The sequence below is a fragment of the Ascaphus truei genome, chromosome 1 (assembly GCF_040206685.1).
Source record: "Ascaphus truei isolate aAscTru1 chromosome 1, aAscTru1.hap1, whole genome shotgun sequence".
In the NCBI taxonomy this organism is placed as follows: Eukaryota; Metazoa; Chordata; class Amphibia; order Anura; family Ascaphidae; genus Ascaphus; species Ascaphus truei.
The window spans coordinates 205,489,758-205,515,340 of NC_134483.1; the positions used below are offsets into that span (position 1 = coordinate 205,489,758).

The window sequence follows — 25,583 nt, forward strand, 5'->3', positions numbered from 1 at the left end:
CGGGTAAGGAGAGATTTCCCGTTCTTGTCTTTTCTATCCAGTCCCCCCTTTGGCCTGTACGCCCAATCGTTTCCTGTGTTCCATCCTACATTTGACCAGGAGGAGCACCATTCGTTTCCTGTACTGGTGACACACAGATATATCTGGGCCTGCTTATTTTCAGGGGATCTCGAATTATATGATGGATCGTAATGGTAATTAATATCGTTAAGGGACCAGACAGAGTAATTGGGCAGAATACTACCGCAATCTGCAATATTACAGAAATCAGTTGTAAAGGTTTGTAGGGGCAGGGAGGTGTTTACCCAGAAAGTGATTGGGGCAGCTTCAACAGTGATCATTAGTGTAATGATAAAAAGGATATACATTATGGAGCTTCAACGGAAGACTTCTTGCAGTGAGAGGCGTGTATCCACGGTCCCTTCCCTTCAAGCTTCACTGCTGTAGGTGTGATCAGCAGAACTCGATATGGACCTTCAAATCTGGGCTCCAAACAATCGGGTCTCACGTGTTTCTTCAGATACACGCTATCCCCAGGTAGAAAGGGGTGTACCGTGTCTCCTGTGGACTCTGGAAGAGAAGCAGACACTACAGAACGAGAGTTAGACAATTCTTGAGCAAGTGAAATTACAAATTGTACTACTTTATCTTGACCCTTTTGTAATTCCTGACTATCTATCTCTGGTATCCGGGGAGGGGACCCAAATAGGACTTCATATGGGGTAAGCCCATGCTTGGCCTGGGGCGTGTGTCTGACATGATATAACGCTATAGGCAATAGATCTGGCCAAGGGAGGGGGTGATCTTGACTCATCTTAAGTAGTTTGGTCTTCAGTGTGCCGTTCATCCTTTCCACCTTTCCCGAACTTTGTGGGTGATAGGGAGTGTGGAGTCCTTGATGAGATCCCAACATAAACCATAGTTCCCCAAAAATAGAGGCTGTGAACGCCGGTCCTTGGTCACTTTCGATCACTTCAGGTATACCAAACCTGCATGCTATTTCGATAAGCATTTTCTTCGCTGTCACCCTTGCCGTCATGTTCTTGACTGGGTAAGCTTCGGGCCATCCTGAAAACAAATCCACTACTACCAATACATACTCGTATCCCCCGGCCGGGGGCATGTGAATATGGTCCACTTGGATTCTCTGCCATGGGTAGTCGGGCTTGGCTAAATGCTGGGTGGGTACGGTCTGTGTGCTGCTGGGATTACAGGTCTGACAAACCTGACAGGCTCGGTTGTATGCGGCCAATGTGGTACTGATTCCAGGAGCATGGTAGAATTTTCTCACATATGCTAGGGCTTGATTCTTTCCTCGGTGTGTGGCCCCATGTGCCCATGTTGCTACAGCTGGATACATTCTTCTTGGAAGACAGTATACATTATCCTTTTTCCACAGACCAGTTTTCTTTTCCACGGTCGCCCCATCTTTCCTCCACTGCTTCTTTTCTTCTGATAATACTTTTGCCTGTTCCTGTTGTAGTTTAACAACTGGAGGTCGTGCTGTATTAATTTCGGGAAACTCTTCAGCCTTGATTTGTGCCTCTGTTTCCTCCCGTTGTTTCTTTTCTTGTGCCCGCGTGCTTACCATTGCTACTTCCATGTCTTCCATGGCTAGCCATCTCTCTGACACAGATCCCAAGGCAGCTTGTTTGGCGGCTTGGTCAGCTAATTGATTTCCTCTTGTTTCCGTGTTGTCCACTTTTCCATGTGCCTTGACCTTGAGAACCGCTACCTGGATAGGTAGCCCCATAGCATGCATAAGTCCTTGGATAAGGGTGGCATGCTTCACCGGTGTTCCTGAGGAGGTTATGAATCCTCTATTTCTCCAGATGGTACCAAAATCATGGGCAATGCCAAAAGCATATCGTGAGTCTGTTCTTATATTCACCCTTTTTCCTTCTGCCATCTCCAATGCTGTTTGTAACGCAATCAATTCCGCTTCTTGGGCTGACCTGCTTGGTGGCAATGCTTCAGCGTAGAGAATCTCTTTCTCCGTGGTGACGGCGAAACCGGTATGAAATCTGCCGCTATCATCGGCATACCTTGAGCCATCTGTCCAGAGTTCTAGGTCAGCGCCTGGAATCGCAGTAGTAGACATATTCTGTGGTTCTGACGTGTCTTGCTGTAAAGTGAGTAAACAGTCATGGGGGGACATCGTTGAGGGGGGGGGGTTCGGTTCTTCCAGTGGTTCCTCTCCCCCCTTTGGGATATGTGGCAGAAGAGTTGCCGGGTTGATAGTGGTACATCGTTGAAAAGAAACGTAAGACGGAAGAAGCAATGAGCACTGAAGTCTCAAATGGCGTTGATGCGAGAGATGTCGAGGTAATGTCAGCGAGAGAACAGCAGCCAAGTCATGTGGAGCTTGTATAACAACATCATGTCCGAGAGTGATGTCCGCCACTTTATCCAGCAGTACTTGGGCGGAATGGGCGGCTTTGAGACAACTCGGAGAAGTACGTGCGACCGGATCCAGCCTGCAGGAGTAGTAACCGACAGGGCGCTGTTTTTCCCGATGGGATTGTGTAAGAACTCCAGAAGCATGGCCTTCCTGCTCGGACACATATAGATTGAATGGCTTGGTATAATCTGGAAGGCCCAGTGCTGGTGCACTTGAAATGGCTTCCTTCAGAAGATTGAAACAGCGTTGATATAATTGATAGGCAACTGGGTCGGCCACATCGTCTTCCTTGGGGCCAGTTTTCAGCGCATCATACAACGGTTGCATAAGCCTGGAGGCGTCAGGTATCCATTGTCTACAGTATGTGATAAGTCCAAGAAATGACTGTAGTTGGCTGATCGTGGATGGATAGGAGACAGATACAATAGCTTGTTTTCTTTCATCTGTCAGATGTCGGATTCCTTGTGATATACAATGTCCCAGAAAAACAACTTTAGGGAGACACCATTGGAGTTTCGATTTGGAGACTTTGCATTGGATAGAGGACAGATGTTGCAGCAGAGAGATAGAGAGTAATTCCATCTGTTGGCCGTCAATCGGGCCACATAGTAGAAGGTCATCAACATACTGGAGTAGCGTAGCTTCAGGGTGAGCTAACACCCATGGTGAAAGAGAGAGCTTCAAAGCCTGGGAAAACTGGTTAGGGCTGTTCTGGGCTCCTTGGGGTATTCTTGTCCATGTTAGTTGAGCTCCTTGGAAAGTAAAAGAAAATAAAAATTGGGAGTCCTCATGAAGGGGAACACTGAAAAAAGCATTGGCCAGATCTATTACTGTGAAGAGACTGGCCTCTGGAGGGACTCCGCTGAGGAGAGTATTCGGATTGGGGACAACAGGGGTTTCCAATATGGTTGCTGCATTGACAGCACGCAGATCTTGTACCAATCGATATTTATCAGGTTGGCCTTTGACACTTTTCTTCTTGACAGGAAACAGAGGAGTATTGCAAGGTGAAGTGCAATACCTGAGCACCCCTTTCTCCAAATATGCATGAATTTGTATCTTCAAACTGGCTTCCTGTGCAGCTTTGAGAGGGTATTGCGGGATTCTTGGGTAAGGAACTCCAGATTTCATCTGTACAACCACTGGGGGAACGGGAAGAAGCCCCACATCCTCAGGTCCCACAGACCATAAACTTGAAGGAACGTGATCTTCAATATGGCTCGGGAAGCCAGTGTCAGGGTTTGATTGTTCTTGTAGGAACATCAATGGTAGAGCTTTGAGAACACAGATATCCGCCGGTGTGTCCTCACCATCGGGACGGTGTAGAGTTAGTTGCATACCGTACTCATCGTAGGAGATATTGGCCCTTAATCTTTGTAAAATATCGGATCCCAGTAAATTTAGGGGACAGGTGTTCGAGACCAGAAATCTAGCAGCGACTTCTGAGAACGGTCCGAGAGGTACAGGAACAGTAAGGCGGCTGTTTTGCGGTTTTCCCTCTACCCCCATTGATGTCATCCAATCATCGGAAAGTTCTACAGTGGGGGGGAGCAATTTTTTGGATATAACAGACGTGGACGCCCCTGAGTCCACCAGGAAATCCATAGGGACCTCTGCTACTGTGAGAGTGACTTTCCCACAAACAGCAGTTTGCCCCACTGCTGCCATGGCGGTCCCAGGTTGTCCCCCCTTTCAGGACCGGGGCAGAGGTCCCTCTGGTAGTTGGTCTGGTCTGGGCTTCCTGCAGTCTCTCCTGATATGTCCAACTATTCCACAGTTCCAGCAAGTTGGTCTGCCTTGGCTGCGGCCTCCTCCGTTTTGTCTCCTGTCTTGCCGAGGTCCATTATTTGGGTAGTATCCTTGTTGGGGTGTGGATTGTGCATAGAAGGGGGGATAAGGTGCGTAGGCCGGGGCAGTAAGAGATGGACATAAAACTGCATCCGTGCATTCATTTTCTTGCATCATCAGAGCGAGTGCTTTCTTTTTCCCTTTGTCTTTTAGTTCCTTCGCTTGTGATCGGGCAAACCCTTTAGCTACTAATATAGCGTCTTGCAATGTTCCACCAATACAATCTGGGCGTATTGACATAATCTTGTCTTTCAGCTGTTCATTGAGTCCATCTATAAAAGCCTTAGTCAGGATCATACGGTGAGCCTTGGCTTGAGTGGCGAAGCCAAGATCTTCGAACAGTATTTTAATCCTGGAGCCGTACTGTTCCACAGATTCATCCGTTTGTTGTGTAATTTCTTGGAGTGAGCCCTGTAACTCTGTGAGTGCTTCCTGGGCCCAGAGTTTGAGTTGTTGACAATAAGTGAGTCCCGAGGAGTATGTATCAGTAGGTTGTGACTGACTTTGGTCAAATGCCGGGGCCATCAGTGGCAGGAAACTGTCTGTGCATCTAATCTCCGTGAGAGATTGTAGATCCTGCCAGGTGCATCCGTAGGTTTTCTGTATCTGGCACATTCGTCTGTAGAACGGCATAGGTTGTTTCTCCGGGTCAGGTAGACCAGACACCAGAGTGGAAACTTGTGTAGGGTTGAACGTAACATACTGAAGACCAAGCTTGGATGTGTTATGTGTCGCATTATTGGTTTGGCCTTCTGCCGTGGGCTCCGTTTTTATAGCTGATATCCCTTGGGTATGATAAATCTGGGAACCGGGAAATGGGGGCACAGCCGAGGGCACTATATCTGAAAGTGGGCCCTTGGATTGCAAAGCTGACCTAAGGATTGGTATTCTATCGGGATCATCAGTGACTATTCTGATCTCTGAGAGTGTGGTAGGTTGGGTGGCCACAAATTCTAATATGGTAGATATGATAGTATTTACAGCAGGTTCGGGTGGGTACCTAAATAACCCCGTGGACACCAAGGGGAAAGCAACAGAGGAGATTCCGCGCTCAGCACAGGCCTGGTCCGACAAATGAATAAGGGTATTCCAGACGACGGACTTTAATTGAGATTCGCATACTTCGGCAAAATTAGGGTCATACTGGGGACCTACGGCATGTATTATAAGGGCTATAGGCAAGTTGCCGGGGCCAGTGACAGCAATTTGTCCCGGGGGTACTTGGCCTGTGCGTGAAATGATTAGATTGCAATCCCGCTGCATGGAGGGGCCTGCGGCATGAGAGATACTCCGGGCCAATCCAGCCCCGTGTTGGAGTTGGGAGTTAGCAGGGTTAACTATTACATCTACCACCGCTGTGGTTATGTCCCCAATTCCTATAGTGACAATAACTTGCTTGCCTTGTCGTGTGACAAACGGTTTGGATAGTGCCGGAAACCACTGTTCCGGTGCCCGGGGAAGTGTGTCAGAAAGCGGGAGGGACTGCGGTGGTCTGATAGGAACTACTGGCGTGGGGTTGATTATGAGCGGCGGAGCCCTAGGCGTAGAGGTGGGTGGTGGATTAGAGTATGTATGCGGATTGGTGTGCGGATATGGGGTTTGTGGGTGGGGGGGTGGTGGCGGATCAGAGTATGGATATAAAGGGTCAAATTCCGCTAGATCCGATGTTTCGGACTCCGACCTACTATCAGGTCGTATTGCCTGTCGCCTTTGCCGACTCGCAGCGATTGCTTCTGGGGTAGTAATAAATTCTTGAAGCGAGGTGAAGGGAAACATGGGGAAAAGTACTTGTAGTGCAGACATAGCGTCATGCGTTCCACTGACCATCGGGCCTTGCGTTCCAGCAGGCTTAGGGCCTTGCGTGTCACTAGGTCCTTTTCCTGCATCCGGGCCTTGGTAAAAGGAACCGGAAGGGGTGAGGATAGGATATAGAGGGGCGGGAGGGAGCGTCTGGGCGGGAGCGGAAGGGGCGGACTTCTCGGATGAGATGGGCGGTGGGCCGGGACGGGGCACACCACAATTATAGCAGAAACTTCGCCATTCCGGGTTTTGCACACCACAATGGTGACAGACCCACCCCTTTGGACTAGGGCGGGCGCCATCTTGGTATGGCGGCGGATATGGGGTTTCCTCAGTTTTAACAGGCTTCATATATCCATATAGGGGATCAGTATTTTCTGCTCCACCCTCCCCCCGTACTTCTTCATAACCCTCATCACACAATTTTCCCGCTACCCGGAGATGAGCCTGTGCTACCTCTAAAAGACCTTTGTCCTCCAGCATTCCCCGGGATTCGGTTATCATTTTAGACCATATGCTGGGTTGCAATCTTCCCGTAGGCGGGACTCCAGCCAGTTTATATAGTTTAGTAGCATGTTTGGTATATTTCTTTCCTTCTCGAGTGCGGACTAAATCTAGTGCTGTCTGTGCCCCTTTGGGTAACACATGTTTTTTCTTAAATAAGTGCAACATCTCTGAATTCTCTGTTCGTCCCACCAATATATCGTGGCCGGTCCTGTGTCACCGTCTCGAGGGAACCACTGTTTGGTTACCGCCCTCAGACGCTGGGTCCCTGACCCCAGACACCCGGTACCGGAGACAGAGTACTATCTCTACGTCTCGAGGGAACCACTTTTCCAGGTTACCGCCCTCAGAGCATCAGTGCCTGTCCTGTTCCCCTTTACTGGGCTGACAGCCTGCACTTCTCGGTGCCTGTCCTGTTCCCCTTTACTGGGCTGACAGCCTGCACTCTCATTCAGGGATTTTGCAATTACTTATCAGAAAAGCAATCAGACAACCCGCAATCTATCTCCCATTACTACCCACTCGGTCACCTAAATTCCCAACACTAATGCACTAATACACCCACATATACTAGCTACAGTCAGTCGACAAAAATCCCACTCCACTTCGGGCTCCCACTTGCGGCACTGACTAGCATATATAACATGTAAACATTCGCACAATTTAGCAACTTATAGGTGACCACAAGCAACTGAAGAGTATGATATTTTTAACAGTTCTAAACAGAGCGCGACTCTAAAGATCACACCGTTGTATCACATCAACGTGAGTGAAAGACCTAAACAGATTATACTACCTAGGCAGCAACCCACCGACTTGTCATAGGCAAGATAACACACAAAATGTATGCAAGAGCTTACCTTGACAATGAGGGTGATCAGTCCTCGGTTCGGTGTGTCACGGTCTCTGCAGCAAAATCAGCGACAGGTCAGTCTCTCGTGGTGAGCCGGAGTCACGCTCCCCCCCTTTCACGTTGGGCGCCAAATAATGAGGTCGTGAATCTCACTATATCAGGGTCTCTCTCTCTCTTCAGTCACTTGCTCCAAATTCAGTCATGCATGCGCTAGCTCACTAAGAAAGACTCTGACACAAGGTTCAGCTTCAATCTCAGTACATGCGTTATCCCGGGGGTAACACAGGAACTGCTGCTTTATTATTCAGCTCACAAAGTTTATGTAGCATAGCAATGGGGCGAGCCAAGGGTTGGGCTTAAGCTGCTTATATCTTGATCCGGGACACTCTTTCATCTCTCATTGGTGTACATTCCTTCATGCATGGGTGCGTGATCAGCTCGTGAGTCAGCTCGTGCTGATAAGCCAGTTGTTTGTACGTCTTTCATCAGCCGGATGTCTCCATTACAGGATAATCTCAGGGTGTGTTCCCGGATACAGGCACCATCTTTACTGTACAATATCTGTTTGCATTGCTGAGTTGGATAACTTTCGGAATAATGGATAAACATATATTCACATAATATTTTCTACCCTCACATAATGAATCGCTCTCGGGGAGGTGTCGATAAGCATGCCCTTCTGCTAGGCTTTGTGAGGAGGGAAGGTGTAACTTTGCCAGTCTGGGTGTGATGCACATACATGACAAACCAAGCAAAGTACTGTACAGCTGTAATTACTCAGCCAAGAACCCAGGCTCAAAGATAATGTCTTTGTTTTTTAAGGAAGCTCACATGGCCCGGGGGAGTTAAGGATAACGACTTGAATGCCTTTTGCAACTAAATGAGTCCATCTTTGTCTAATGTGTGTGCGTCCTTGAATCCTTGGAACTGTTTTAAAATGTAATAAAGAGTTAACACTCACAGAGACCATGTTTGTGTGAGTGTAATATTTCGACAAACAGTATGAAAAGCAGATCAAGCCTAGCAAAAGTTGAAAGTATTGAATAATAAATAATAAATATAGAATAAAAGCTATTAATTTTTATTTTTGTGGTTTCTTAGCAGAATTAATTACACATGCAAGTCTACTGTAATTATACTGCAAAATGCAACATCATTGATAAAAAAAACCAGTTGTGATGATAACAATGTAAAAATGTATTGAATATAAAAACAGCATCATACTGTATAAGGTTTTCTACAGGTGTATAAAGCTCACAATTATTCTCTACTTCTCAATAAAAATTATATTGACACTTTAAATATTTTCCCTCATTGGATTTGTAAATCAGATTCACAATGTGCATGCGTGTGGAAAAAGAAAATGGAAATTTTATAAGAGTTACAATTGATTAAATATGAACAAAATCCATAACATAGTGTTTTCAATTAACCAGGAAGTAGAATAAAAGCAAGAACCTTCTCGTTGTGAAATGTTAGTACAGGTTATGACACATAATTGAATCGATCCCATACTGTACAGTGCATAGTGTGTTGTCCAAAATAATAGCATGGCAAAGATTTAAAAGTGTGAAGCTGGTAATACTGACAGTACAAAAGTAAAAAAGCAATGTTTTAAAAAAGTGATATTAGAGTTCCATCGAACTTCCTCCTTACAGTATATTTTGACTCTCGATGTTTCTTTTCTGAAAAAAAAATATATGCTATTATTTACGGAATTGCGCATGTGTCAGGTCGCGTTGTAGTGTGCATGAGTACAGTATGACAAAGTGAGAATATGATACAAGGAGGGGGGGAGGTCGGACATAACAGCACTGGGATCTAAGCAGCCATTTTGAGTCAGCATCCATCTTAGGTGCCTGATATTGTCTATTGTCTGTATGACAGTTGGTATGGAAGTTAGTTTAAAGACATTTTTATTTTTCCTGCTCCTGAAGTCTTAAATGATATTAAGCTGTTCAACTAAGACACAAGACGTTGAAGAGGGGACAAAAGCACGAATGTTATGAAAATAAAAGATAGAAACACCATGTCTCGCATTCCGAGGGAGGTGCCCATGAAGTCCCATATGTAGAGAAATGCTCGAAGGCTTGTATCAGGTGTTATTGCTGTGTCATTTCATTTCTAATATGAATCCCATAATAATACTGTTAACTCAATGTGTTCATGTTCATATTTTGTTTATCTTATATGCTTACGTAGTGACGCACAAGCAACCTCGTTTAGGGGGCGTGGCCTTAGTATTTTGTGTATAAATAAGGCCTGTATGCCACCATGTCGTTGGGGGAGTTTTATTTTGAAACTCTCCTCTGCATGTGCACCGTACACTGCAATAAACTTATTTGTTATTCTGCAATAATCCTCAGATGACTCTTATTTATTCACGCTTTTCACAGATGGCACTCTGAATAGCAACCCAAATATACCGGAAGCTGAGCACCTGAAAAAAACAATCCTCGGTCACTCAAACCTGAGCGCTCATAAGAATCAAGGTAAAAGGCACTTTTTGAGGAAAGTCTGAGTTTAAAAAGTTGTTTTGAGTGGTGTGTAGAGAGATGTGTTTGGAAGTTGTCTCAATATGGGTTGACGGGTTTACCTAGCAGTTTCAAATAAGTTTATTTGTCTGTTCCTGTATCCATTTTAAAGTGTTATAGTTGTTAAGTTTTATTGGGACTAAGGTGAGAGTTCCGTTAAAAGTTTAGGTGTTTTGGTGATGAAGGTGAGTGTTTGTATGCTTAAGGGATTGTTCAGACCGTCCTGGGTTGTGATAAATATTTTTTGTTGTCTGAGCAGGAAAGGTCCCTGATTGTACATTTGCTCTGTCTTGTCATTAACATACCAAGTGAGTCTATTCATGGATATCTGTTTAGAAGGTCTTATCTGTATCCATGTTATAAAGTATAAGGTTTATCCGGACTGCGTTGGACCCGCTGAAGTAATTCAAGTGTTTTCTTTGGTATGGTTATGATGAAAAAATTTGATTGGGGAACAGTCTCGTGACAGATCCTTATTTGCATATTTCAGAACAATAACATGCCAAAAGAGTTGTATGCAATCAGCTTGCGCTGATTATTGTATCAGGAGTATTGTACAGGTCAATTAAATGTGATTACTGTAACAGGAGAATAATGGGAAACCAAAGTTCTCAAAATTTGCCGTTAGAGGTTGTGTGTCTGCAGACAAAAAGAATAAAGAATGGATACAGAGAACAAGAAGAGACAATATAAATATGTTTTGTTGGCCAATGAAAAAACACATGCAAGTTCAAGTGAAAAAACACATGCAAGTCCCAGTGAAAAACATGTCACCCCAATGAAAAAAGTTTGTTTGCAATAAATTACTATGGAAGGAAGCATGAACCTATGGACAGCTGCACCGGTTTTCTTATTTGTAAGAATGCGAATGCAAAGGCTTATAGTGGAACCTTCTAACTTTCTAACCACGGACACTTGCAGGGAAGAACCAAGGGCCCCACAGTTGTGGGGGCCTGAGGACCCGCAGGGACCCACGGGGACCACCCTAGCGCCTTCAGATACCCATGGGAACCACTCGAGGGCCCCCAGACACCTGTGGGGATGACCTGAGGATCCACAGACACTTATTGGAACCACCCAACACCTACAGGGCCCACATGGATGCCCCTGGAACCTAGTGGGGACCACCTGAGGGCACCAAGATATCTGTGGTAACCCCTGGGTGCACTGTGGGGCCTGAAAACACCTGTGGGTACCACCCGGGGACTCCTGCCGGCCTTTAGTATTAATCCTGTGTCTATAAAAATAAAAATTAGTTTTATGTGGGGGCACAGGGTGTGGGTTGTGTATTGGTGCTTACTACATATTTTAATTTAAATTTATGACTAGTGTACTGCACTGACACAGTTTATTCTAACTTTTGCTCATTGTGAATGGGGCTTTTTTCGGCTGGCGCCTGGCTGGCGCCAAAATGGAGCCGCGAGCGAGCCGCATCTACCCCTTCCCGCGCGTTTATTAAAAAATTCTCCCCTCCCCTTCCCATCCACTTCCCCGAACCCCTGGCTGCTCCCCCTGGCTGCGCGCAGCTTTGCGCTGCTTCCCCCTTACCCCTGCTGCCTCTGCAGGCTTCAAAGATGCCGGGGAACCTTGGAACGTGCGACCGGCACCAAAATGACGCGCGGCACGCACCAGGGAAATCCCCAAACGAGCCGCCGGCTGATCACGACTTTCCCCACACCGCGGTTACGGCCGTGTTAGAATAAACAGTGTCACCTCTGTAGATGATCAGGGGGTCTCCGGAGCAGAACCACATTGGTTTCAAGTCCAGGGACCCCCTGCTTCTCGAAATACAGTCCCCGTTATGGGGTGCCGGTATCTCCTATTCATGGAAATGTCCCGATGATGTGACGCGAGACATTTCCATGCATAGAAAATACCGGCACCCCATAACGGGGCCTGTAGCTCAGGAAGTAGGGGTCCCGGACCTGAAATCAATGCGGTTCAGCTCCGGAGACACCCTGCTACATTACTGTAATGTTTAAAATTAAATAAACCCCCCCAATCGCCTGTGAGAGGCACGCAGTTAGAGTGACTGATTCAGCCCTCTTACTGCACGTCTCTTACAGACAGGCAGACCCCGGTAGGACTCACACAGCAGGGACCCCTGCTATGTTAATCCAAGGAGCCATTATGTCTGCAACGGAACTGTTACGCCGGTGCTGCCCGCAGAACAGACTCGTCCCTTTTACTGAGGTGGGGACGTATATATACACGCACCCGCAGCAGAGGGAGCGTGTCCAGAGTGTGGTGTTTTGGCGTTGCCAGGCCAGGTGAAAATAGCTGTAGCAATACTTGCTGGTACCGGTACAAGAAGAGACGTCGTGTAGCCATTAGCCAAGGTCAGGGAGAGGAGAGATCCGGAAAGTCGATGTCCTAGCTGAGGTCGAGGGGCGTGAGAAGCAACAAGGTCTAGTGAGAGCCGAGGTCCAGAGCCAGAGAGTGAAGTCCGCCAAGCCGAGTCATAACCTGAATAACGAAGACAAGAGAGAGAGCCAGAATAGACATCCGCCAGAAGAAACTATGTCGAGCAATGAGTGAGTGTCAAGACAGGCATTAAATAGTGCGGCTGACCAATCGGGAGCGGAGGCAGGCCTGGAGGAGTGTGTGGAGCTGTCCTGGATAGGTCCCCTTGATTGGCAGACAGGTGAGCAAGTTTGGTCTGGGGAAATAGCCTGTACGTTAGTTGGGGGCGTGGTTTCACTGCTAGTGCAGTGAATAAATTATCTTCACCCGGCACGCGTGGTCCACGCGCACGCCCGGGACTAATGGTAGCCGCGTGAGAGGGAAGAGACTGCGGAGCAGAGGCGGGCCGTCGGAGATGGCGGGGACACCCCAGGGCAACAGGAAGTGGCTGGTGCCAGCGAGGGGGTTGTCTTACGGCAGCGGGGGAGCAGGAGGTAAGGTAGATACGCGCTGCGGTAGCCGAGTCCCCCTAGTCTTCACAGGAACATCTCACAACACCACGCGGCATAGCGCAACATTTACCCAGGTAAATGTTCGAATAACGCCCGTTGCATCTGTATTTTGAATCCTTATATGAGGACTAGATTCGTGGCGAACGGTCAGACCAATCTTGTTCTCTTTAGACATAGTTATAGCCAGGATTATAGAACAGGATTTTCTGGTATATTGTTGTGTTTTTTTAAACTGCAGTAGTGAAATTTCACAATTATAGCAGAAAAAAAGAAGCTTGGGCAATTTTTTTTTTCCATTGATGAAAGAACTGCCTGTTCAAATATACTTCTCGGATATCTGTGAGGTTTAAACGAGACTTGAATCTATTTTGGGCAAAAAAAAAAATACAATATAAAGGTTTTGATAAATGACGGTAGAAATAAAATACATACATTTCAGTAGACTTTCTTTTTTTTCCGTCAGTATTCAATATGCTTTTTGTTCCATAGGGAACATGAAAACCAGCTGCAGAGACGCTCAGCGGTTCATTTATAGCCATACAGACTGTAGCACCGGTGAACACACCCATAACTTTCAGGTCTCACTACAGTCTGTGTCGCTGTGAAATGTAATTTGTTTCAGCCATTTACACTTTGTATGTTTTTGATCATATCACATAATATCCCTTTGCCTCTCCAGAGCCTACTTAAAACTGAGATGCATATCTCAATGCATCCTTCCTCATTAAACACTGTTGAATGATGTGATCTTTAAGTTATTGTGGTTGAATACATAAATTAATTACAGAACCTTGGACCTGAAGGTGAAACCTCATTATACAATGGAATCAGCTCCTTATTGATACAAAATCTAAGTAACAGATAATCTAGACTGTTAGTTTTTTTTCAATTGTATGTTGTTTGCCTTCATTATGAACTACTGTATGGTGATAGTTATATTTTGATATAACTTTCTTTGATAAAGAAAATATGTATCGTTCACATTTGCTACTATTTTAACTACCAATGAATGCAGTGTCTAGAGGACAGAAAAGGGTTGTAATATGATTTTGATCATTCTAAAACTAAGTGCCCTGGTGGTTCAAATGTGGGGTTGGGTTTTGTATTTTCCACTTTTTACTGTCAAAGATTTGTGATTTGATACATGTGAAATTATATTTTCCCCACAGCTGAATACACTTAAAGGACATCAATAATGCAAATATATTACCATGTAGACAAGACACAGAAGACACTCTCTTAACAGCCTACTTAAAATTATTTATAGTAATACAAATTTCACAGTTTCCAAGTCCACAGTGGAGACCTTTTTTAAACTGGCAAAAAAATGTAAAGCATTAAAATTGTCTACATTGAAGCAAGAAATAGAAGAAATAGCAAGAAATTAAAGAGTGTTCATGACAGAGTCATAAAACTACAAAGCAATGAACAAGGCATGCTATTTGATGAGCAAACACACACACATGCTTATGATCTTTGGTACTCAATTTCTGAGGCTATGACGGTCAATACTAGGCTAACCAATTTCTTTGCTCACTTGGATCTGCAATATACTGTTAGCATTTGCTGTTCTGTGTTATCCAATGCTGAATAATAAATATCCCCTGGACTGAATGAAAGTCCAGCTACTACGGATATATAAGCTGCAAAAAGGAAATTGTATTTGGCAATTTTTATTCACCAGGGGGAAAAGATTATTCCAAAGGGGAATAATGTTTTCAATGCTACTACTATAGTATGAAGGCACTGTATGTCATAAGGATGGTTTGAATGCACAAATGTTGCGTGTTGAGTATAGCCCTAGCTACTTACCTTCACTTTGGGTGACTTTGAGGTCTATCCCTTAAGATTATATTTGGGGTTTTTTGTGGGTTAAAATGTTGGAGCTAAAAAGTAGTATAAACCTTCATAAAATGTGCATCGTATGTTTGAAGGCTTCATACTGTACACAAGATGCATACTGTAGTTTGGAATTAAGTTTGACACATTGCATCATGTTGAATACCAGATTGATACACTTTAAATTAAACAGAATTATGTGTGTAATATTATTTATAATACCCATACTGAAAAATAGTCAATTTTATTAACCTTCATAATGAAACATCCGTTCAGTGTCAAATATTTTTGGGGGTTGATATATAGCAACTTCATTCTGCCATAATAGATATATAAATAAACAGATCATTTATATATACAGGCATACCCCGGTTTAAGTACACTCACTTTAAGTACACTCGCGAGTAAGTACATCTCGCTCAATAGGCAAACGGCAGCTCACGCATGCGCCAGTCAGCATGTGCTGAACAGCAATACCGGCTCCCTACCTGTAACGAAGGTGTGCGCAAGCGGGGAGACTATAGAGCCTGTTACAAATGTGTTATTTACATCAGGTATGCACCTATATGACGATTGCAGTACAGTACATGCATCGATAAGTGGAGAAAATGCAGTGCTTCACTTTAAGTACATTTTCACTTTACATACATGCTCCGGTCCCATTGCGTACGTTAATGCGGGGTATGCCTGTATATATATATATATATATATATATATATATATATATATATATATATATATACAGTGGTCGACAATTCACCAAAAAATCTACTCGCCCAACAAAAAAATCTACTCGCCACCTAGTACCAAACGTGTGCTGCTTGGGCCAATAGGAGCTCGCCACGATGTTAAATCCACTCGCTCGGGGCGAGCAAATGTATAGGTTTGTCGAACACTGTATATATATATATATACAGCTCAACCCCGTTATAGCGCGGTCCTCGGGGGCCACCCGATCCGACCGCGCTAGAACCGAGGTCACGCTAATTAAAAAAACAAAATGGCCACCGCGCGCCCGATTGGGAGGGAGTAAGGAGGGAAGGAAGGAAGAGGTGGCCGGAAGCCCTACACGTCCCCCAGCAGCTGCCCTCTGAGTCCAGCCACAACCTGCTACTTACCTCCCACCACCGGCATCCATCCCCCTCCACCGGCATCCACTTCCTCCCCCCCGAGGCCCCCACACCTAACGGCCCTCTGCGGCATAATCAGTTTTGGGCCTACCCCATGCAGCCCTCCGAGTCCCAGCCTGCTCCTCACTCACCCCCCCTTCCGGCATCCACACCACTCCCCCTCCTCCTGACACCCCCCCCCTCCTCCCGACATCCCCCCTCCTCCTGACACCCCCCCTCCTCCCGACACCCCCCCTCCTCCTGACACCCCCCCTCCTTCCGACACCCCCCCTCCTCCTGATGCCAGCTCTGCTCCGATCTCAGCAGCCGACACCAAAGGTAGGGAGGGGGAGTGGGAGGTGTGAGTGTGGTGTGTTGTGCAGTGTAGTGTGCTGAGTGTGCTGTGAGTGGTGTGAGAGTGTGCTGTGAGTGCTGTGAGTGCTTTGAGTGCTGTGTGCTGTGAGTGCTGTGTGCTGTGAGTGCTGTGTGCTGTGAGAGTGTGCTGTGAGAGTGTGCTGTGTGCTGTGAGCAGTGTGCAGTGAGTGGTGGGAGTGTGTGCAGTGTGAAGTGAGTGCTGGTAGTGTGTGCATTGAGAGTGTGTGCTGTGAGCAGTGTGCAGTGAGTGCTGGGAGTGTGTGCATTGTGCAGTGAGAGTGTGTGCAATGAGTGCTGGGAGTGTGTGCAGTGTGCAGTGTGAGTGTGTGCAGTGTGCAGTGAGAGTGTGTGCTTGGAGTGGGTGCAGGGTGCAGTGTGCAGTGAGAGTGTGTGCAGTGTGCAGTGAAAGTGTGTGCAGTGTGCAGTGTGTAGTGAGAGTGTGTGCTGTGAGCAGTGAGAGTGTGTGCAGTGAGAGTGTGCAGTGAAAGTGTGTGCAGTGAGAGTGTGTGCAGTGAGAGTGTGTGCAGTGAAAGTGTGTGCAGTGAGTGCTGGGAGTGTGTGCAGTGTGCAGTGAGAGTGTGTGCAGTGTGCAGTGTGCAGTGAGAGTGTGTGCAGTGTGCAGTGAGGGTGTGTGCAGTGTGCAGTGAGAGTGGGTGCAGTGTGCAGTGAGAGTAGGTGCTGTGAGCAGTCTGCAGTGAGTGCTGGGAGTGTGTGCAGTGAGAGTGTGTGCAGTGAGAGTGTGTGCAGTGAGAGTGTGTGCAGTGAGAGTGTGTGCAGTGAGTGCTGGGAGTGTGTGCAGTGTGCAGTGAGAGTGTGTGCAGTGTGCAGTGTGCAGTGTGCAGTGTGCAGTGTGCAGTGTGAGTGTGTGCAGTGTGCAGTGAGAGTGTGTGCTTGGAGTGGGTGCAGGGTGCAGTGTGCAGTGAGAGTGTGTGCAGTGTGCAGTGAAAGTGTGTGCAGTGTGCAGTGTGTAGTGAGAGTGTGTGCTGTGAGCAGTGAGAGTGTGTGCAGTGAGAGTGTGCAGTGAAAGTGTGTGCAGTGAGAGTGTGTGCAGTGAGAGTGTGTGCAGTGAAAGTGTGTGCAGTGAGTGCTGGGAGTGTGTGCAGTGTGCAGTGAGAGTGTGTGCAGTGTGCAGTGTGCAGTGAGAGTGTGTGCAGTGTGCAGTGAGGGTGTGTGCAGTGTGCAGTGAGAGTGGGTGCAGTGTGCAGTGAGAGTAGGTGCTGTGAGCAGTCTGCAGTGAGTGCTGGGAGTGTGTGCAGTGAGAGTGTGTGCAGTGAGAGTGTGTGCAGTGAGAGTGTGTGCAGTGAGAGTGTGTGCAGTGAGTGCTGGGAGTGTGTGCAGTGTGCAGTGAGAGTGTGTGCAGTGTGCAGTGTGCAGTGTGCAGTGTGCAGTGTGCAGTGAGAGTGTGTGCAGTGTGTAGTGAGAGTGTGTGCAGTGTGCCGTGTGCAAAAATAATGTAAAATTTTTTTTTAAATTTTTTTTTAAACGGGAGCCTCCTGAAAACCGCGTTATAAGCGGATTCGCGTTATATAGGGGCGTGCTATAACGGGGTTAAGCTGTATATATATATATACATATTTCTCACACCCTACCAAAATTGTCTGTAATTATCCTGCTTGCCTCTATTCTTATCCACACTTTCTCTCCCTCCCCCCCAGCATCCCTTCCCCACCTTTCTTTGACACTGTCCCTTGGCTTCAAACACTTAACACAGTGCTAAAACAGTGTAGAGAAAAAACAAAAAAAAAAAAAAAAAACAGATATTTACTGTAGATAAGGTCGGGTGTTAAGTGTTTGAAGCCAAGGGACAGTATATATATATATATATATTATATATAGCATAAAACAAAAAACAATAGGCACTCTGTCTGGGAAAAAAATATGGTGGGTGCAAATCCTATATGGTACAAATATAGTATACTTTATGTTCCTACTGATGGCTCAGGTTAAAACATTTCCGGTTAGTACATACTGTACATAGGTGCAGACAAGTGCAATTTAAAATGAGATTTCTAAATGAAAAAATGTATGCAAAAAAAATAAAAATAAAGCTTTTTGCCATCTTTAGTATATACAGTAGGCCACATTGTGTTCTTATACAAATTAGACAGTTACAATTAGATTGCAAGCTCTGCAGAGCAAGGAACCAATCTGTATGTATAATTCAACTGTGTTTATTGCTTTATTCACTAGAACTAAAAACAAGTGGTACAGGTTTTTTTTTTACAATGAGATTTATTATATCTAAAACGTGAGCTTATGTAGATTGAAATTTGAATGCTGCATTGCTGTATTGCCTGTTTCTTTAAAATGCATGATATAAAATGTAACAAATATGTCCCTTTGTTTCTTTCATGTCAATAAAACATTATATCAAACATAACACATGTTTTCATTTAATTTCAAATTGCATACTGAATTAAAACTGCAATCAATGCTGCGGAAACCTGTGAAAACAAAGGCTTTCAGCTGCAAATATATTGTTATTGCTTCAAGATGTATGACATAATGCAAAAGTTTCTGAAACAGATTGAAACTAGGCTTTTATCCTTGAGGACATGCCAAGGAAAGATCCTAACGTGCCTTGTTTGTAGATAAGGCATGTTCTGGCAAGAATAACAGTGTGCTTCCTTCCCTAATACTCTTGTTTCCTTTCTTTGAGAACATTTGTTACCAGACTGAAATCCCTGTGGAAATTACATTGCAGATTTCCAAACAATGTATGCAAAACTCTGTACTCCTACAGCATACAATCACTCATGCAAATACAAGTTTTGTGTATTCATATTTTTCACTCCTTTTTAACAGTCCTTACATATGCATGACAAAGTATAAATATTTATATCAGAGTTTTAAATGTGTGCATAAACATGACTGATATCTTAACCTTAACCTTCTAAAAACACATTTGTGCAGTAATATTTTTTTATCAAGATAGCTATGTTTATTTTGCTATCTGTAAAAATGTCTCTCATCCCACAGTTAGGTTGCCTGAGAAATAAGAAACATGATAGTATAGAAAAGCACTTGAGGCTATAACAACATAAAATAAATCCTTGAAAAAAACTACTTAGGGGAAAGTATGCTTCACAGGTGAAATAGGAATTCACAGCTTATTTCATGTGTCTGAAGATAATGTGTCTGACATATTAAACTCAGTTTAGCTACCAGTATATAAAACAACAGAGAGAATCAAGCCTGTACAGTAGGTGGAGAGAAAAAGAATAGTATTAAAAGGCGCCTAGTCAGGAAAGGATATATTCACCAACTGGAGGAGACCGATGTGGATTCCAGACGTACCAGATGTGCTTAAAAAGAATATAAAAGAACACAAAACATAGTGTAATACTGTATGAACATGAAACATATATGTGAACACAATAAATATATTATCAGCTGAGATCAAAATATGAGAAAAATTGACAACATTTAATAAATTGATTAAAAAACACTGGACATAAAAAACATATAAAAACAATTAATAAAATATTAAGTTGACAATTAATATTGGTATAGGACGATTAATAGGGGACTGATTCACTGCTGCACCAGATGGAGTGCCCACTCACCGGACGGAAGAAAAAATCAGACGGTGGATATATCTGAGAGTATCCCCTCTCTCTTTCCAGCTCACACAGCTTTCACATCAGGATCGGAGCCAGGATGATGGTTGCACACGTTGGGCTGTGTGTGTTTTCCCTGGTCACACGCACTCATCCACAGCTATTGATAGGTGGAACGCAGTTGGTGTATATAACTTTCACTGCTGTTACGCCGAGTCTGGGGCCAAGATGTCGGCTATACACGCTGAGCCGCGTGGGCCTCCCTCCTCCTGGCGTACCTTCCTCGTAGCTGTTGGTTTGCTGCGGCAGATTCGAGTTGGTTTGGGGTTGGGCTGACAGACAGCTGATTCGTCACGGCACTCGGGGGCAACTCGTGGTGTGCGGATTCAAGTCCCTGCAAGATTAACCCTACGCGTTTCGAGAGCGGGCTGCTCTCTTCCTCAGGGGTTCTAAAAATATGTCCCATAATGTCCTCTTTTATAGGTGTCCAGATAAGTCCAATAAACACCATAATTGGCTTGTTGCACATGCGCATTGCATATTGTGTGGAAAAAAGTCTATTGTTCACACATGCGCAGTGGGTCATAATAACGGAATACAAATACAAAAAATAAAATTAACGATCTCAGCTGAAAAACACAATATTACATACAAATAATTGTGAAATGTGTGTTGTGTGGGAGAGTGACCTGTATACAGCTATACAACTATAGTGAATAAAAATGAAGAGTCTATACTAAAGCTATATAAGGAGCTGTTACTATGTGGGGAGATGTGTTATGATGTGATGTGATTTTATATATAAATGGTGAATTTGTATAAATATAGAACAAATGTGAAAAATCATGGTGTAATATAATAGTTACTAAATTAAGATGCTATATACTAATGTGCAAACATATGTTTCAAATCAATACTTAATATTAACTTAGTGTGAATTTCCAATACATGTGAATCATATATGTATATGAAAACTAAAAAAGGTGATATTTATTTCGTTAGTAAATTATTTATAAATTATATGTGTTTCTTTAGTGATTCTACTTATTATAGGTGTGGTGTGTGACATAATGTGCCAAAAATATATATATATATATTTCATACAATATTACATTTAAAATTTACATTAAAAAAGTTGTCTGAAATTTCATAAAGTTTAACAACCAGTACTTGCATTTCTAGAATACAATAATTTTGATACATCGTGATATATTATGTATATTGCTCCTTTAATGCAAGAATACAGAATAAGAAACAAAATGGACAAATAGTGACTTTGATTAATTTACCAAAAAGGACTTTAAGTCAAAGTCCACATTAAGGCCTAGTGGGGATAAGGTCTTTAGCTCGTATATCCAATACGACTCACGTCTCCCCAGTTGACTCACAGCGTTTCCACCTCTCCAATTTGGAGTAATGCTTTCAATAGCCGCACATTTCAAACCAGTAGGATCTTGATTGTGCACTTGTTGAAAATGATGTGATACGTTGTGCGTCGTTAGCCCACTCTTGATGTTATATATATGTTCATATATGCGTCTTTGGACAGGTCTAGTTGTCATACCCACATATTGCAGACCGCACGGACATTCCAGGAGATATATTACAAATGAACTTTTACAAGTGATGTGTTGTTGAATAGTATAGTTTTTAAATGTTTTATTAGATGTATAATTGGATGTTTTTATACTATATTTGCACGCAGTGCACCTTTGACATGGAAAGTAACCTTTGTGTATGACATTATTGCGTAACTTTGTTTGTAAAGAAGGGCAGCTTGGAGCTAATTTGCGTCCGATGTTTGGTGCTCTAGTGAATACTATCTGAGGATGTTCAGGCAGAATACCTTCAAGTTCTTTATCTTTTTTGAGGATAGGCCAATATTTTTTGAATATTTTCCTTATATTCGGTGCCATCTGATTGTATTGCGTTATAAAGCTAAAATTAGCAGTTTTATTTCTATCTTTGTTCTTATATTGTATAAGATTGGATCTTTCCATTGCTGCCACTTCTGTTATCGCTTTGTCTAGATCTTTAGATGAATACTCTCTATCCAGAAATTTATTCTTCAAATCTAAAGCTTGATTTTGAAATGTTTCGGCACAAGTACTATTTCTTTTTAGTCTAATAAATTGTCCTTTGGGTATGTTTTTAACCCAGGAGGGGTTGTGGTGACTGCGTGCATGGAGATAATTATTTGCCTGAACTGGCTTGAAGTAAGTACAAGTCACTATTTGGTCATTTTTTGCCGAAATGAGTAAGTCCAAGTATTCTATGGATGTGGGACTAGTATTAAAGGTGAACGTTAAATTATAAGAGTTTTGGTTCATGTAATTTTTAAAATCTTCTAAGTGCTCTAAAGTGCCTGACCATATAAAAATAATATCATCTATGTAGCGCCGCCACAGGACCAAATCCGCTCCGTATGGACAACTGGACTATATATGATGTTCCTCCCAGTTGCCCATAAATAAATTTGCATAGCTAGGAGCGAAATTGGTACCCATGGCGGTGCCACATACCTGTAAATAATACTTAGACATAAAATTAAAAAAATTGTGTTTTAAAATAAATTGAATGCCAGAAATAATAAATGTTTTCAAATCCGTGGATATAGTTGAATCTTTGTCTAATGTGTCAGCAATCGCATTGCATCCAAGGGTATGGTTAATAACAGTATATAACGAACTAACGTCCGCTGTGACAAAATGATAATGTGACTTCCACTGGATGTCCTTTAGTGTCTGCAATATGTGGGTAGTGTCCCTTACATAGGAGGGCAACTGCACAACGTATGGTTGAAGTTTGTTATCAATATATTGGGATAAATGTGAAGTTAAAGATTGTATTCCCGATATTATCGGTCGGCCGGGGGAAAATTCTAGATTTTTATGGATCTTAGGTATGATATAAAATAAAGGAATACGTGGGTGTATGTTATAAAGAAAATCAAATTCTTGTTTAGTGATGATTTGTTGGTCTAAGCCAGTAGTTAGAAATTTACACAGTGATTGTTGATATGGAATAGTGGGGTTAGAGGGGAGGGGTTGGTATGTGTACAGTAGGTACCAATAAAAGTAAAACCCAGCATACAGGTCCACTTTCATTCACTGGTGAGCCCTGGGAAAAGTATAAACTAGTGGTTACCTTTGCTTTTAAGAAAATACTATACTATTTGATAAATTAATATGTACACGTATATATATATATTTTTTTAAACTGGTTTATTATTATTTTATCACAAACATCATATTTTATTATTTATTAATACTTGCCACATATGTTACGGCCCTTGGGGTGGGTAGTTATGGACCAGGGTGGGCAGGTGTGGTCCTGGATGGGAGAGGCCGGAGGAAATATGGGCCTGAGGATAAAGGTATGGTAATAACAAGAGGGGTGTAATCGGGCGCTCTTAGGTACATAGGGTCTTAAATTAATTAAATCTAAAATCTTACATATAATATGTCATAACCCAACTTATAAGTGCAAATAAATGTGCAAAAGTTACAATATTAGTGATGAATCAAAATCTTCTATAACCTATATATTTATTATAACAGCCTTCACCCCAAAGGGAAAAACGTGTTTTAAAGGTATAAATGTTTAAGTGCATAAGCTCAAATAACCCCTTGTGGACCATGCTTTGGTCCCGAAAACAGCTTAGATATCCAAGAATGGGGAGCGCTCGCAGATCTCATGTTGATATATGTGAAAGATAAAAGCGAATAATAGTGTAGCCAGTTCGTGAAAAATATAAATGATGAAAAAAATGTGTTAATCCCACTCACAGATGGTAATTGTAGTATAGGCAGATCAGAGATACATCTCTCTCTGATTGGAGCTCTTTGGCCAATGCACCTCTATGGAGTCTGTCTATCGTGTAGCTCCAGTGTTGTCCAATGGACAAGAGAGAGGAATACGCAAATATATATATATATACAAATGTATATACATAGTTACATAGTAGATGAGGTTGAAAAAAGACATACGTCCATCAAGTTCAACCTATGCTAAATTTAGACAACAGATACTTTATCCTATATCTATACTTACTTATTGATCCAAAGGAAGGCAAACTTAAAAAAAAAAACCAGTGTCATATCATCCAATGATACCTCATAAGGGGAAAAATAAATTCCATGAGGGACTATTTACTTTAAGTGTCACTCTGAGTATCACCAAACTAAAAAGGCAATCTTTGGGGGCTATGCACTAAGCTCAATGGCTTTGCGTTCTGATTTGGCCAAAAACAGGTTCGTTAAAAAGTGAAGCCGGGGACGAGATGCACTAAGGCCTTGAGGCCATTTTTTTACGTACCTGCTCAAAATAGCTCAGAACAGCCACAGCGTATGTGTTGCTTTTTTCCCCCCTGCTAGCGTTCTTAACCTTTCCGTTAGCTAGCTGATTGAAAAAAAAGCCGCATGTAACATTTGCATGGAGATTTGCCATCTCCATGCAAGACTGTTACAGGCGATCGTACACTAAATAAATACATTTTAATAATAGTGTACATGAGCAGGGGGTCTCCTGAGCTGAACCGCATTGGACCGGCTATCCGCTATGGTAATGAAGCAGCATTAATGTTTTTTTAATAATAATGTGGGAGCAGAGGGTCCCCTGAGCTGAACAGCATTGATTTCTGCCTCAGAAACTCCCTGCTTCCCGAGTTACAGGCCCCGGTATGGGGCATCGGGTGCCAGTGCCGCCGCCATCTTTATAGAGTCCAAGACGTGACGTGGGCTCTATAAAGATGGCGTCCGCACTGGCACCGATGCCTCAAACCGGGGCCTGTAACTCGGGAAGTAGAGGGTCTCTGAGGCAGAAATCAATGCGGTTCAGCTCAGGGGACCCCCTGCTCATGCACACTATTAATAAAAATACATTAATGCAGCTTCATTACCTTAGCGGATAGCCGCGAAGGCAATGAAAGGGTAAGGCACATTAGCATGTTTATTGGGGACAATTGCCCCCAATAAACAACACACATCCACCCCGCCCCCTAACACATACAGTACTGTAATGGGCAAAATTACTATTATCCACATATGGATAATAATGCATTTGCCCATTTAAAATACATATAAATGACAATAAATACAATAAAAACATTTTACACTTACGTTTTACAGGCACCCACGATGAAGGCCATCTTTATCCTCATCTTCATTCTGCCCATGCCTCTCCGGTGCTGCAAAACATGCACAACAATCACAATAGCCAATGTAATGTCCCCTAAACCCTTAATCAACATAGCGGTTATTAACCGCTACAGTCATTAAGGGGTTAACCCACCCTCACCCACCACTCGGGAGGCCTACATACCCACCCACACTAAACCCCCACCCCGTGAGGCCTAACCACCCTCACCCACTACCCACAAGGGAGGCCTACCCACATACCCTTGGGGCCAATAAACCCCCCCCCCCCCCAACACATACAGTACAATAATGTGCAAAATAACTATTATCCAGATATGGATAATATGTTATTTGCCCATTATGAAACACATAAAACATGCATAAATCAAAACATGAATTTGTAATCTTAAAATCACCACATTACATGTTACAATAAATCCAGCATCTATTGCAAATATAAGCCAACAAATCAGCAGCTCCACAAATGTATTTGAAATGTCACACAATTGCATTGTGTGTACATGATGCAATTAATCTGTGCATCATGTAACACTATGCAAAATATATGTAACAATAAAATACACTATGAACAATGTCCCCTAACCACCAATGCCATCATGAAAATCAATTAGAAACTAACCAACATCAATACAATTAGCATCAATCAATTAATCCATTTCCTCAAACAATTAAAATACAATACAAAT

General features: G+C 43.4%; 1 protein-coding gene across 1 annotated transcript; it reads right to left on the minus strand.

The window, feature by feature from the left end:
• Window positions 1–361: 361 nt before the first annotated feature.
• LOC142495304 (protein NYNRIN-like) lies at window positions 362–4,069 on the minus strand. Its single transcript, XM_075600586.1, has one exon. It carries the CDS (start codon window positions 4,067–4,069, stop codon window positions 368–370), a length of 3,702 nt encoding a protein of 1,233 aa, XP_075456701.1. The 3' UTR covers window positions 362–367.
• Between the last annotated feature and the right edge of the window lie 21,514 nt (window positions 4,070–25,583).

What these genes read in the sequence shown, in the direction of transcription:
- LOC142495304 (XM_075600586.1), bottom strand. Translation starts at nt 4,069, where the DNA reads ATGGCAGCAGTGGGGCAAACTGCTGTTTGTGGGAAAGTCACTCTCACA.